The sequence below is a fragment of the Gymnoscopelus microlampas genome, assembly GCF_963454915.1.
Source record: "Gymnoscopelus microlampas genome assembly, chromosome: 18".
NCBI lineage: Eukaryota > Metazoa > Chordata > Actinopteri > Myctophiformes > Myctophidae > Gymnoscopelus > Gymnoscopelus microlampas.
In genome coordinates, this window is record NC_139955.1 from 21,841,275 (window position 1) to 21,857,054 (window position 15,780).

The 15,780-nt window shown below is 41.1% G+C and overlaps 1 protein-coding gene across 2 annotated transcripts in view; it reads right to left on the reverse strand.

The window, feature by feature from the left end:
• Positions 1-205: 205 nt before the first annotated feature.
• Positions 206-15,780, reverse strand: part of tbc1d9b (TBC1 domain family member 9b) — a 30,023-nt gene continuing 14,448 nt past the window's right edge. The window contains exons 11-23 of one of the 2 annotated variants that reach the window (XM_084042030.1): positions 15,035-15,152; positions 14,098-14,300; positions 12,517-12,599; positions 11,786-11,915; positions 11,547-11,645; positions 11,031-11,099; positions 10,131-10,371; positions 9,293-9,358; positions 7,958-8,026; positions 7,226-7,279; positions 6,300-6,353; positions 4,806-4,903; positions 206-3,483 (exon numbers count right to left, since the gene is read on the reverse strand). In XM_084042030.1, coding sequence (XP_083898156.1) covers positions 2,845-3,483; positions 4,806-4,903; positions 6,300-6,353; positions 7,226-7,279; positions 7,958-8,026; positions 9,293-9,358; positions 10,131-10,371; positions 11,031-11,099; positions 11,547-11,645; positions 11,786-11,915; positions 12,517-12,599; positions 14,098-14,300; positions 15,035-15,152 — 1,923 coding nt within the window. In that variant the 3' untranslated portion in view covers positions 206-2,844. The remainder of the gene's footprint in view (positions 3,484-4,805; positions 4,904-6,299; positions 6,354-7,225; positions 7,280-7,957; positions 8,027-9,292; positions 9,359-10,130; positions 10,372-11,030; positions 11,100-11,546; positions 11,646-11,785; positions 11,916-12,516; positions 12,600-14,097; positions 14,301-15,034; positions 15,153-15,780) is intronic. The other variant, XM_084042031.1, reaches the window with a different exon arrangement.

The following is a 15,780-nucleotide window of genomic DNA, read 5'->3' on the forward strand; positions in this document are numbered from 1 at the left end:
CATGCTATAAACGCACAGATATTTTAATACTTAGCCTGATAGTTATAGTTGTCATAGCTGAATGAGAGACTGCCTGTGAAGCAGAAGGTCACAGGTTCGATTCCCAGCCCTGGCGTTTGTGTGCAGTTGGGTGGATTTTAGGGCATTATGGTATAGCATGACCTTTACTTATGACCGTTTCACAAATTTAAAACAGATGCACATGTAACTTTCTTTCAGTATTTATTACACAATATAGTACAGTCCTGATCAATAACAATTTAAAAAGCTGATTTGTGAATAAATAAATCTGTTACATGGATACAGTGTGGACAAAATAGTTAGAGATGGAACATACTGTGTAAGTGGAATTGGCTAATGGAAGGAACAAAAAAAAAAGAGAGACAGCTTACATATTTTTTTCACATTTAGTAAGCAGTCTGGAAGTAAACAAGTCATTTTCATGAGCATCAATGTTACATGACAGAAACTGACAGGTGCAAAGCAAAGAGCATACAATGAGTGAGAAGGCTTCAATCCCATTACATTACAATCTACTACTGTATATAGAACTTAACGAGTTAGGGCACTGGTGCTTTACCAAACAATACTGTGAAAATCTAACTTTGGTATAAACTAAATTAGGCTCATTCTTAACAGTAAGACATACTTGTTATAGCTTTGAACCATTGAATTCAAAGGGTTTATGTACCTATACTTGACTGTACAACACTACAAAGCCAAAGAGCAGTAATTCTAGCAGTGAAACAAAAAAAATATTCAGTAGGGTAAATATCCTGTTCTGCAAAAAGGAGTATTGGTATACTATTGGATGGTAAGTAACTTGGTTCTGCTAAAAATGTGAATGAAATGTTATCCTAGAACTTTGAATTGCACAAAAACAAGTTGGTGCCATTTGCCTTTGTAGGGCAGTGTAAACCTTTGGTCATACTACTGTTGCTACTGGCCTGATTTATACTTTGTTGTGCAAAACACAATGTGCAATAAATCAGGCCAAGTACCAGTAGACCTGCAAGGAATGAACTACTACGGTCAGAAATTAGATCAACAGACGACAGCGCCAGCACTTCATCTACTGATCCTCAGTCCCGTCTCATAGCTCCCAGTCGTTTCAGTCACACGGTAGTCAAACAGACATCAAAATGAGTTAAACTGTAAATTGTCAGTTAAATGTACACATTGAGATGTGGGCATAAGCTCAAGGTTTCTGGCTATAATAATTAAACAGTCATACTGGGTGTGTTGGGTAACTCAGAGGAGGTGGTTGTGCAAAACACTGTATTTACGAATGTATCTAAAAGGAACAAAATGGCCATGTGTGTAAAACCTGACTCTGTATCACACTTCTGTACAGTTTTCAAATGCCATCAGTCAAGTCTAGGCTATATAATCCACACTGCCCAAACAGTTAAAGCTTAAAACAGAATAAAAGAAAGTACAAAAGTATGATATGCCGTAATAACAATAAGCAGGGGTTCACACAAAACAAGGCAAAACTGAAAAAAGTATTGAATCAATGTCTCCAAATAGTTATGAAATGGCAATGGAATGAGCCTGTGTAAAAATCAGCCTTGTAGGAAATGCCTTTCTATTCACTACCAGGCAAGAAATAACTAAATTACATGAAAAATGTAGGACACTTGTTGACACGGATTAAGGGCCATTCACACTGAGCACTATAACTATAACATTCACCATAGAAGTTGTGGTGTGTGTGAACTCTGTCACACACGTAAACTATATATTTTTTATAGGTATAGTGCTCAGTGTGAATGGCCCTCAACGGTGGTGTTCAGTTCAGTTCAGTATCTGGGAGGAGATGGGATAAGTTTCCTCAGCCAAGGTATGGCATCATTAGACCAGTTGGAGTGGCTTAGTGTAAGAATGCGTTACAATACCATTATATATCATTTAGAGCATAATTTATGCTTCTGTGAAAGTGTCATGTCTTCTAGCATAAATTAGGTGTAACCAGATGAAATTAGGCTAACCCAAATATACATGTCATCTTTTTAGTTCATCAAGCATTACCAAGACAGCCTTATATTAGAAAAAGAAAGACAAAAATGAGACAGATGAATCACAACTCATGCTTATCCATTGGCTGTAGAATTTGTGACCTCTCAGCATGGTGAGGGCAACACTATCACTATGAAGAGTTGTCTGCAGATTTTTTTTTAACAGGAGGCGGTTACATGTTATACTGGCTAATGAGAGAGGTAGTGCCTGTAACAGAACTGGATTTTTTTAAGGACTGGCCACAATTAAGACTACCTCCCTCCAAAGCAAACCAAAATTGATTCCCTCCCAAAACAAACACTGAGTTAGTCTACTTCTATACTCTAGTATAAGGGCTGCGTGTTTTGTTCTTCTGAGAATGATGTTTATTATAATTATACACATAACCAGACTCATATCAAGGCCTTTTCCTCCCATTGTCATGAATTCTGGTCAGCAGAGTGCTGGAGACGCAAGAGAACGAGCACGCTGAGATAAAGATACAGATACAGATAAAGATCAAAACATAAAACTGTCATCACATAGTGACAAGATGAGCGACTTCGTATCCATTTTATGGAGGTTTAAAAGGATATGTCCCAAAATGGCTGAAAGGTCAGTGTAGCTTTCTGCACGTGTATAATATAGATCTATATTGTCCTATAGGAACATTGTGTCGGATAAAGCCAAGAGAACGAAGGGGCAGATTCACAGCTCCCCATGAAATAGAGGGTGAAGCAAAGTTTGAAGGATTGATGCATGTGATGACAAGGGAAATGATGACAAGGTGCCGCTTTGCCCCCCCCATCACACACACACACCGCTGAAAAGGTTACTGGCCATCTCTCAGACAGAATGTTGGGCGAGCTCATGGTCACTGGAGGAGCTAGTCTGCCTCTCCACCCCTCGCTGGGCCTTACAGGCGGCTATCTTAACTTGAATATCCCCCTTCTTCTCAAAGTATTCCACCAAGTCCGCCTCGGTCAGCAGCGAGGCCAGCACCTGCTCAAAGGTTATCGACCAGTCGCCGTCCATCACACTTCCCCGCCTTTGCTCGCCACAGCCAATCAACACCGTGTCGTCAGTAAGGTCTTCGCACTGCAGTGAGCCAGCGCTTACCATGGAGTAGGAGGAGACGGACGTGTCGTCCTTGGCCTCCTCGTCGGACGTCTGCTGGGGCGAGGTCTCCAGCTGAGCTTCTGCCAGGGCCTCACAGACCTGAGACTGTCCCGATGCTCCTTCCCCGGTCCAGCCCTCTTTTTCAGGCTCGGCATCAGATGGGAGCAGGGCCGGAGCCGGGGCTTGGGTGGGAGCCTGAGTGTTGGTGTCCGTTTTCTTGGAACCGTTGTTGGTAAACTTCTTGCCGACCTCTCCGATGCGTAGTAGCAGGCTGGCCACGGTGGCAATGGCGTGGTACAACTCCTGCTCCAGGGGGTCTTGACTGAACATGTTGTACAGAGTTTTACACAACTCGATGAACTGCTCCTGGAAAGAGAGACCAATCAAATAGTTTATTTTATTGTATTTATTAATTGGACAAAAAAGTGCAAATCCACTCCCCTGAATATTTATTTTCTGTATTCATACAGACAGTAAAGCCTAATTTATTTTTGGTCGTTAGACTGTGTTGCTTGCCATAAATAACTGATTTTCACTAGAACGTTATTTTCCTAGCCGTTTAAATTAGGCTTAACCGTAGGTTTCCGATTATGGGCAGGTCACGATAGGTGAACATTGAGCAAAAAAGGGGTTTGGTGAAAATAGCATATCTACACAAGCTCACACGTGTCCCAGCACATCACGTGAGCTTGTAGATCTGCTTTTGCTATTTGACGTACAAAAGAAAAGTTAAGAGGGTTGTTTAAGTGATTAATAAGAAAAGACTAAAACCCCAGTCACACATCTGCGTCAGACGCATCAGCTTCCTCATTAATTCCATTATATAGGAAAACAATTGGGAGCATCCTGTTGCGGTGCATTGTAGGCACTGAAGCGTGTGCCAACCAATGGGTCAGAAGCACTGTGCGTTGACTCGACAATAATACAATAGCCAAAATCCCAGACAATATCTAATCTCAAATCACGATGTATAGACAATTTCTTGATATACAGAGTATATCTGTACAAATATCATTTATGAAAAGGCTACTATAGGCTACAGTGAAGTCATTATTCAGTCCGACTTCACTGTAGCCTAGTAGCCTTTTCATAAATGATATTTGTACTTAGGCTGTCTTATTTTTGTTGTTTCTCATAAGCGTGCATCCGTTGTCTGTCAACAACACAGTATTCTGTGCCTTGACTTCAGCACGCTGACTCTCTGTGGATTTTATATTTATGCAGTATTTATATTATATTTGTTATTAGTGTCTATATGTCCTCTGAAACAATGTGGTTTATAGTGAGAACTTACTTCACTTGTTCCTTAAGCTTGTATAATTGCATTTCATTGTGTGTGTAAAATATGTTATGCCACCAAGTGTCACCAACTGCTTACTGTACAACATAATATTGTCATTTTAATCACGTTAGTTAAATAATACAAACACCATTGTAAGGCAAAGTAACCTAGCATTTGATAAGCAAATGCAAAGAAAAAATAATTCACATCCTAATAGATTAACCACTTACTGTAAGCCTTATAGACTTCATCAAACAAGAGTAGGAAAAATAGCTGATCTACAAGCTCACGATCTGCCATTAAACTTTTTTTTTTTTAGATTCTTATATTTTGTGCCTATAATGACACGACCGTAATACACCCGTTTGACACCAGGTTGACAGTGGTTGATTGTCTTTCTTTGTACCTGGTTCATCCTGGGAAGGTCTTTTATGGTTTCCTTCTTGGGTTCGTTCTCCTTGGCCCACATCCTCAGATAGTACTTGTAGTCTTTCACCTTTTCCTCTGAAAACGACACATGCATAGTATGGTTGGAAGGAGGTGGTTTGCACTTCTCTGCATGACAACCATACATGGGACCTCAGGGGCAATGTTAAATTCATCCACCAGAGTGCGCAATTTGCCAATAAATCCTTTGCCAATAAATGCCAGCAGAAGCTATAGAACCCATATCAGACAACATCACACTGATAAGAACCAGTATGCGAGCGCAGGCCGGCACCAAATGAACCCCACCGCTCATAAGATGCAATGTTAAAGTGGTCACTGCACTCACATGTAAAAATGCTTCCCATCAAACTTTCAGATGCTGTTTTTCTCCCAGTATGGAGGAAAAATGCTTAGGATTTTTATTGTGATCTCCCGCTCTTGAAATATATAATCCTTGGTTTCTGTTTCTGTCTGTGTATTGTGTGTAAACAATAATAGCAATTCAAAGCAGTTGTCCCCCAAACCACACCTCCAGAGGCTGTCATAAGAACGGGGGGAGTGCTCTATGAACACCGGAGCCTGCATGGCTTGCACAGCTGCAGCTCGGCATCAAGCCTAATTTAGGCTCTGTCTCACGAAGATGTCGCACACAGAGAACGCGCCGAGAATAGCAGACCTCCAAGCTCACAACGGTCGCATCCGCGACGCGGTTGTGAGCTTGTATGTCAGCTATTCTCAGGGCGCAATACCGTTGCGCTATGATATATGTATATGTCTTGCTATGGCGCGCCTCACTAGCCAACACACAAGAGGAGGTTGAATGAACTGAAACCAGTGCTCCACAAAACAACAGGTTTGGGGATCTGTTGGGAATTGATTACATGAAACAGGCACCTGTGCGTCCAGTCTCAATGTTGGTAAACAAATAATTGGTCTATAGGGCATAGCAGTGGTAGCCATTTTGTGGTGCCACAGATAAAAAAAAACTGGAACAAAGCCATTCAGGCTCCTGGTGAATCATGACCATAAAACATTTTTACGGTTTTCAAATATTTTTTGTTTTATGGTCATGATTCACCAGGAGCCTGTATAGCTTGGTTCCAGGCTTAAAAAAATGTATATAAATATTTTCGGAAATCTGTATGGGAAAAAAATATATGAGCACTGCTATGCCAAATAGGAAGCCGGTTTATTTTCTACAACAGACATCTGTTTTCTTGTTAAAATTGCTTCAGTTGGAACGCATTTAACGCTGTATATAAGCAGCATTTCTGATGGAACGCCCAGTTCCTCCAATCCACCAATGGTGCTAAAAGTGACCTCTAAGACACAGCACATTGCGGTGGTTGTACAGCAAATGTACGGATTGTCAAGTAAATTGTAGGAAAAAGAATTAGCTACATTTAATTGAGTAATTCCAGTTCTATTAAGAATATACAATATGGAAGCATGCTGAGAAACCTTGTTTTACCTTTCTTGTCCTCACCATCTCCATTGTCATCACCAGCATCTTTGTCCTCCTCTCCTGCAGATGAAAGAGGACATCACCATCATCACCGTCATCCTCAAAAACATCACTGCCACCACAGCAGATTACTGTACATGGTGAGAAAATGGCTCACATCTCCAAAGTCAGAGAGGAATAATAAACACATTATGAAGTATCAATGACTTGTGTATTAAATAGAATTGTGGCATATGAAATACAAATTTAGTGTATGAAGTATGACTAAAACAGTGGTTTATAAACAATCCAATGGACTGAAGTGAAGTGGAGGAAAAGTGTAGTGTATGTACCGGTCCAACTATTGTATAGCAGCTGGATTTAATAATCTGTTCCCTTAAGAGTGTCTGTTGCTAAACTTCATGGAGTACTTCAAAAGTCTGCAGGATAAATATGAAAGCCTCAGAGTTTCTGAATAGAGAGACATGAAACGGAGACACAGAACCAGATCACACAGCAGAAAATAAGGTATGAAACAAGAGGAGTGTTCACTGCAACGCAACCACAGTGTCATACCACAATGCATCAGAGAGGAAATGAGAGGGTGACTTCAAAGAATAATTTGATCAAGCTCTTTCAGTGCTCTGTGTGTAAGATATTAGCAAAGGAAGTCTCAGCAGGAAGATAAACAATAATAATCGCCATGGTTAACCAACTCAGTTGTAGCCCTTTCAGCGTCTGAGGGTTACTGCCAATGCCCTATTCAAATGTTGATCAAGACAAGAAAAATAACTATGCGCCTCAAGTGTAAAATTAAAATGTCATGTCAATGTTCGTAATGGACTTTTAATAATCATCGTTCAAACACAGAGTTGCTAACCTAACCCCACCCACCCTTCACACAGAGAGCACTGTGCTGACCAAAAGCATCTCTGTGTCACAAAGACACAAACCTGAGGTCACTTCCTGCTGCGCCAGGAAGTCCAAATCAGACAGGAAGGGAGATTCTGGAGTTGCAGGAGAAATGGAACGGAAAGAAAGTATGGACAGAGAGAGAGAGAGAGAGAGAGAGAACATTTACGCAGTGTGAGTGTGAAGGGAAGGAGATTACAGGATGGGCAGATGAGACATGGTTCTGTTATTAAGAAGGATGACTCCGGGAGATTTGTCATGCACAGCAACATGCCAAGAAATAGGAAACTGGGACACCCCATCAGGTGGAAAGCAATCAGGTCAGGCAAGTGACATCCAGTGGGATATAACTGGCCTCTCAGAAATGTAAGATTAAGGAAAAGTAGCTGGACCTTTGTTGTCAAGGCATCTAGGATTTGGAGTGATCCACCAGGAGAATTTAGGATGGAAAAATCAGTCATCTCTTCTCAAAACTACGTATAGAGTTTATTCCCATTACACTTGTCTTTGACTGTTACTGATACACGTCTGGCATTTATTAATTCATTGTATAAACCTTTATAAACCTTTATATAGGTCTTATTATCTTCAAAGCAATTTGTAACTTCTTTGCTTGTGTTAAAGGATCCAGTGACTAAACATAGCAATATGACTAAATACATACTTGTCCCACCCTCCTGGGTGAGGCTTAGGGTCAAAACTGTGTAAAATGGTTGCTTCAAATTAGGGCTCCATGAATAGGAGTACAACAGTGCATGTGCATGTGTGTATACCCTGTGGAGTGTCATCAGTAAAGAACTGTGCTGCCTCCAGGGCAGATTCCGCTTCTTCAGGACATAATGCTGAAAGATAAAGGCAAGCTCTGTTAATCCAGACATTCATAGACAAACACAAGGCCAGCAGTTAAAGCAGTCTGGAGTCACACAATATGATCAACAAACATGGCCTCTATGTCCAATCTGTATCAATCGATAGCAAGTTAGTTTGTGAATGTGAACAGAGCTGCACACATCACATTTAGTGTTCAGTGGTGAGGCCGCACTGTACAGGCAGGGTCAAATGGAGATCGTGATCTTTAAAAACACTCCATCCGTATATACAAATGTGCCTCGAACTTAAATTTGTTATTTCTTTTGCTTCACCAGGCTTTTGCTGGTGCACATTCTTTGTACTGTTTTCTTTCATGGTTGGAGGTCTATTTCATATCATACACATAGCGGTATGAGCTGTGATTGGCCTACTTCTGAGGGGACAGATATACAGACTGTAGATACAGACTGACATACAGATAAACCCTGTTATGTTGCTATTTATGATCAAATTTATTTTCTTAACAAATGCTTTCAGACGCTTTAGTGTCTACATTATTTAGACAGATTCTTGGTTTATAGCACAACATTGGATTCTTGGCACTATTTACTTGACCGCTTACCCTGTTGCTGGAAAACTAGCGTTCATGCTGCTTTTGTCGCTCTTGATGAAAGTGTCTGCTAAATGGCTAAATTGTACAATCCAAGCAGTGGTCACATTCTGCACAGAATGTAGATTTTTTCCCCCCTTTCTTTAAGTCTTCAGTTTTACATGCTCTCTCTCTTTACACACACTTTACATGCACACACTAACACATTGTAGTAGTGTCTGTTGGCAAACTGCTAACTCATTTCCTTTGCGTTTGCTGATATTTCCTGTGCTGTTGTAGTGTTCATTCTAACAACCCGGCCAGAGGAAAGGCAACTGACCGAGATAAAATGTATGTGGACAGACCAGAGTAAATGTAAAATAGTGTATGGAAGGTGTGGTCAGGACACTAACTTTAACCAAATGTAAACTATCTTATATTTAATCATTACTGTTTTACCTCTAAAATGGTCAACAATTTGGCTGATGCCTGGAGACTGTCAGAGAAATCTGACAACAGAGGTGTAATTAAATCTAATTAAACAAATTCATAAATAATACATTTTACTTTTGTTATTATATTTGTTTTTAAATTAGATCTTGACCATATGAAGTAAGTGACAGTTCAAAGGACACACACGCACACACACACACACACACACACACACACACACACACACACACACACACACACACATCTCAGAGCCTACCTGGTGGTAAGTGAAGCTTGTACAACAGTTTTAGTTTCTCCGTCATGTCCCCATGGTACATCCCACCTGCAGGGAGGACAATGGAGGACTGAAATTCATCATAACACTTGAAGACAGCAACATTTGATCATCCACAAAGCCTATCCAACTCCCCAATGTGCAACACTTAAGACAAACTATTAGGTATTTACAGCCATGGGAGAAAGTATCAACTCAAAATGTACTCCAAATGCAGAGTTGTTGACTTTTGTGATGAGTATTGTAGTATTGTTTCCCTTCATTTTGAACTTTGACAAAGGCCCCTAACTCTGCACCACATTAATGGCGCCGATTATTGGCCAACAGTGGAAGAAGAGCAGTTATATGAGGCAGCTTCCAGTTCAAAATGCATGTACAGTAAGTCAAACTGATAACCAAATAACCCCAAGCTAATGCTGCAAATAACAATGTGTTCTTTTAGCCTTGTAAAACCTATGAAATCCTGTCCAGTGCATATGAGGGGGAATGTCACAATCATTCAATAAACACAGCTGGGCTGTTTATCAATCATTCCCCCAACAGTTCTTCCTGAACTTGTTATTTTGTTTCACAGTTTAGACATCTCCAGAGCTCTCAGCTCAACGGTCACAATAGGTAACAAAAAGTAATTAAGGATTTACAAAATGTAATACTTATTAGATTACTGGTTACAGATCCATGCTGAACAAATGAGATCCAGTTGGCCTAATGTATACTTGGTCACTCATTCTAATTAATTTCAGCAAGTGACAAGGTCCGGTCGTATGACAAAGTATAACTCATGCTTAATCCGATCAAACAGCATCACTCTTAAACTCACTCAGCCCAGTGACAAACTCCTTGAAGTTGATGAGCCCATCTTTGTTCTTGTCCAACAGGCGGAAGAGACGCGCAGCCAGGGTGACAGAGTGAACACCACACTCCCAGAGGCCCAGGGCCCCAAAGAGCTGGGAGAACTGGCCCAGGTCAATGCGGTACTGTTCCAGGTAAGGCAGGCTAGGGTCGTGGCGTTCTGCGGCCGTGGAACTGGCCCCCCAGTAGCAGCTTCTGATGTGTTTGGCCTGCAAGAACAGGAGAAAAGGCACGTTCATGATATTCTCATAAATAAAGTCTTGGTATTACAAAATATTCACACATTTACAGACCATTAACTGATAATGCATGTCGTCATTAGAGTGTCCAGTTTACTACCCTTTGCATTGCTCCTTAATTACCAGAGATGAAACATAGCCCCTCTAACAAAGGTGTCAGTGTATATGCGCTGGTCTGCCTCCAAAACAAGAATAAAGAGGACATTTATTACAATAGTTATTACAACCATACTGGAACAAAACAGTCTATTTCTATTAACACATTGACTGCCTGAATTATTTTCACTGCCTATTGTTATTCATGCCAGATATTTTTCAATGAAAAAAAAAAAGTACTCAGGAGCCGAGATACAATTTTTTTTTTTTGCTAAAATCGAGATAACTCGATCTTGGCAGGCAAGTGATGAAAAGCTAATATCGAGTTAACTCGATCTAGGCAGTCAATGTGTTAAGTGTTCAAACAGAATTTTCTCATTTATTCTAAAACGGATGTGTCAATTATCCGGGTAGCGTTGTGAATGTTTATTAATGTCAGTGATCATATTTATAGTCATATTAATGCAGCGGAAACAAGCTTCCCTTACAAACCAACAGCATCCACAAGTTCTTTGAACATGTTTTTCCCCCACCTTAAAGAGACAGTAGAGATCCTCCAGTTCCTCGATACTGAAGGCAGACTCAGTCATGATGGCTCTAACCTGTGGAGACAAACAGTTATAAATACCTGAAACATCTTAGTAGGGGCGCACAACTGATCATTTATAATTCATTTATCATAGTTTTTCACAATTAATAATCAAAGAAATTCAAAGTGCTATAAAGCTTTTGTTTCATTTTCTTTTTGCCCTCTCAACCCCTCCTTTCCTAAGAAAAAACACAATAAGATCATTTATCTAATAATTATTCATCATCATTAATAATTGTGACAAACTTGCTTCATGACAATTTAAATTTCTATAATGGTAATTAGAATTTCCAACATCATTCAGATGATCTCAGGTCAATAAACTGAAATGTATTCCTAGATCTTTGAATCAGGGCAGTAAATCCACCATTTTCATGAACAGAGCTCTGCCAAAGCACAGCAGCAAATGATCGTCATCTGAATCTTGTGCCAAGAGCAAATTGCTGACGTAGGAACCCACCACACTCCTCTTAGCTGTGTCCTCCAATGACTGGATCACTTTTAACCTCTGCTTGAACCTCATCTGTTCAATGACGTCAGACCGCAGGCTGCCAAACTTCTGTTCCGGGAAAGACAAGAGATAGAGGACAACACTAACCCATTAAAAACCTGAGGCAGATTCTACAAAGGTTATAACGTGGCATTAAACCAAATATGAGGTTATATAACGTGGCATTAAACCAAAGTATAAAATCTGACCTCATAGGAGGACTTGATGAGCTCAAAGATGTCAATCTCAGGAGGCGGCTCGTCGCCACTGGTCAGCAAGGCGTGCAGGTGGGGGATGGGCGGGGAAACCGTTTGCTTATTCACAACATTATCCAGATAGCTGAGAGGTACAGACACTCAATTAGCAAAGTATTTAAACAGTCACTTGGTGAGTGTAAGCCCCATATTTCTGTAATGTCAGTCCTTTCCAAAGAATGTCAGATGAGACTTTACAGTTTAACAGGCAGCATTACGACTTTGGGTACTAGAAAAGCGCTATATAAGTCTGATGTATTATTATTATTATTATTACAAAAGGGAGTATTTTCTGTTCCCCAGGGAAGGTGAATTTACTTTTACTGCCTCACCTAGCAGATGGCTGCTAAGATGGTTCAGATGAGTGCACAGGCAGGGAGCAGTAAGGGGTTCAATTTCTCGCTCCAGTACATTTTGATACTTTGACTGGATGAGCCGAGGGTCGAACCAGTGACCTTTCTGATTCCCAGACAGCTTCTCTACCCACTCATCTACAGATTTTATTTGGTCAAATCCAGTATTTAACTCTGAGTGTACAAGTGGAACCAAATGGATCCGTAAGGATGGGTGCTCTCAGAGTTAAATTAACACTGAGGATCTTACTGTATACGTGTCTCTAATGATGATGGGACCCTATGTGAGGTGTTACCAATATCTAGTCGTCAACAAAGTCCCTCCACACATACCGTCCTAGGATGGTCATGGCCTCGCCCTCATCATTGCACCCCAGAAGGGTCTCCATGTTGTCATGAAGCACGGCTAACGCCACCTAGAGATGGAGGTAGGACATTTGATTGATCGGAACTATTCTACCAAATCATTTCCTTACCATCTCTAGATAGGGCATGTAAAGAGTTATACACACATTCCACAAACTGGAGCCAGCACTGCAAAGACAGTATGTTAACTGTGTCTTTATTCACGGTCACGAGAAATGTCTGCTGCTCTATAGTTGGCCTGTAAATATTTATGGCTCTATAGGAATGTTTACTGTGAAAGCTGAATCAACAGATGTATTTTTAGCAGGCTTCAGGCAATTTCCTCCCGTCTATTCCAATTAGTTGAAACTTTGAAACCCAATTTATGTCTGCACTTGGAGCTGAGGGCTACAATCATGATTCATGTGTATATAGCAGAAATTATATACGGTTGGTACTGAGAGAAGTAGAAGGTTTTGGAGTTAACTCAGTGTGCTGGACCCTCTCCTGGTAGTGGATTGTAACATTCATCTTTTGTCATTTTGATTATGTAGATTATGTAGATGGGCATAAATGGGAGACAGACCCACAGAGTTCCATTGTACATGCTACCACTTATATTGGTGCAACGGCACAAAATGTGTAAAGCTCGGCCAATCTTAAGGTCTTATCTTATCCATGAAGCCAATGGGTCGGGTTGGCCAATCAGGGAAGCTGGTGCCTACACCTCCCCACAGACACAGAGAATTGGTGCATCCTCCACAGACCCGTGGACAGACAGATACAGACATTCTAGTTTTTTTTTGTTTTAGAAACCAGTCCGAATTCCACGCGCCAAGTTTGAAGTCAAACGGTTATGCCCGGGACAGACATACACAGTCACACACAAGGCCTGATGACATGCAGCAAAGAGCCTCGAGTCAGATTCGAACACGGGCTGGCTGCAGACTTATTTGTTGCACTATAATTCTCTGTGCCCATAATAAACTTTGGCGCTTGGGTTAAAAAGTGTGTGCGGCCACTTTGATGTCTGTTGGATCCTTTGCTGTGGGCTGGCACCACTACAAGGACTGGTGTGCGTAGCATTCCTGTGCACTATAAATACAGTACATAAACACTGAACTAGTACACAAAATAATGTAAAACTGTTGCAGCATGAAAAATACAGCAATATTTGATATGTTCAGCCCAAGACTACAGCAGAAAACACTGTAGTCAGCAACACACATGACCTAGTAGCATCCTTTAAGCCAGTGGTCTCAAAGTGAGGTTCGGGACCCTCAAAAGGTCCTTGACCGGGTTCCAGGGAGTTCCAGGGGGTCCCCAGCTAAATGATTGGCAACTCTGAGAGTGTACAAATGGAACCACCCATTTATACTCTAAGCGTTTTGGGGGTCTGTGGCCTAATGCGTAGTAAACTGGGGATCACTGAAATGATAAGGTTTAATAATCGCTGCTTTAACACCACAGTGACCTTGAGCTTCACTTTTGTTCACGGCGAGTATGTCTGCCTCGTACCATTCGGCATTCCCATCATCACAGCATAACCAGCGATAACCAACCACTGACCTGGAAGATGACCTTAATGCCCTCGTAGAAGAAGCAGTCGACCAGCAGCACAGCGCTGTCGAACGGCATGACGGACAGAAACAGGGTGAGGAACCAGGACAGGGAGATGGTGGAGATGACGCCCAGGTCCTGCATGTGCTCGTACAGCAAGGGGAGACACTCTCTGGTCAGCTCCTCGAACACGCCCTGGTCCACCAGGGCACCTGCACACACAGGCAAGACAAAACATTCACACTGAATGATATCGCTGTCGGGAAAAAATAAGAATTAAATGTGTTCCAATGGACCCACTATACTGTAGTTATTATTTAGTCACAAGCTCTTGTTAATACTTTTCATTGGTCAAATATTTATAAAACCTCTAGACAGACTTAACCAGTTTTAACCTGGCGTCCCTATTTTTGGGCATGTCATTATAGGTGACAATTTCTAAAATAGTGCTCATCTACAAGCTCACAATGTGGTGCATCGCGCTGTGTTGTTTAGTTAGGATTGTAGATCAGCTATTTTCGCTACTTTTTCACGACACTGACATAAATGTATTAATTCATGAAAAAAAGTTTTAAAAAAACAAAAAAGGTTAGTATGGTGGAGATACAAGGTTCTTGCCCGACAGTGATGATGCACAACACATGCCTGAAACCATGCCACAAAACCCCAACAATAAGCCAGTGAGCTGGAAGGTGGACAGAATTGATACAATAATCAATCAAGGATATAACTTATACCTGGATTCATCAATACATCTTAAACTAAGGAGAATAATAAACTTAACTTCCTGGATCAAACAGTAACCAACAGTAAATAACAGAAGACTCCAAATCCCAGAACCTGGACAGTAGACGTTACAAACCTAAAAGTAGTTGCTACATCCTTTTATTTATTTATGCCAGGCTTTGGGGTTCACAGGTACATTCATGCACAGCCACAAACTGACCTACAACCCTGGTGTTGTAGTAGTCTGGCAGCATCCTTTCACAAAGAGCCACCAGCAGCCAGAAGGCCTCCTCTTCAGTACAGTACAACAGCAGCACAGACGTCACAATGTTCATCGCCTTACGGAAAGTAAAGAGAGACCCAGAGAGAAAGAGAGTCAGTATATTCATACAGTATGAATTATAATATCTGTGTTTTCTTTGCACATTTTACAATGCAATGCTACTGGGAGACAAATGTAGGTTTTGTTCCACAGCCGGTTTTCTTCGTAATAAAAACAACTGAACTGAATTGTTGTAGTTCTTTTTTGTTTCAGGGGGAGGCTTAGTCTTGCATAGCCAGACGAATGGAGATCTCCGCCTACCGACGCATCTGGTCACATCCTTCACTTTATTATACTTAGTTGACACCATATCAGTTGTCGGAGATCTCCGATTGTCTGGCTACACGAGACAAGGGGAGACTACGCTAAATTATTATTTCAATTAGCCACCTGTGAGCAGAGCTAGTGCACAGTAAAATCCTGGGTCTACTAAATTACATTGGAAATCATAAATCCGCTTCAGAAAATCCACCCAAAGCTTTTGTTTACACTTCAAGACAAACAAGATAAAGGACCATAGAGGACCACATTAAAACCCCCGGCACAGATGGTAAATATCTGCTGCTACCAAATCCTAAACAGATTGCTTCATGGCTGGGAATGTCCATCTAAGATACAAGAGCAAAAGGGCTGCAGTGTGAATT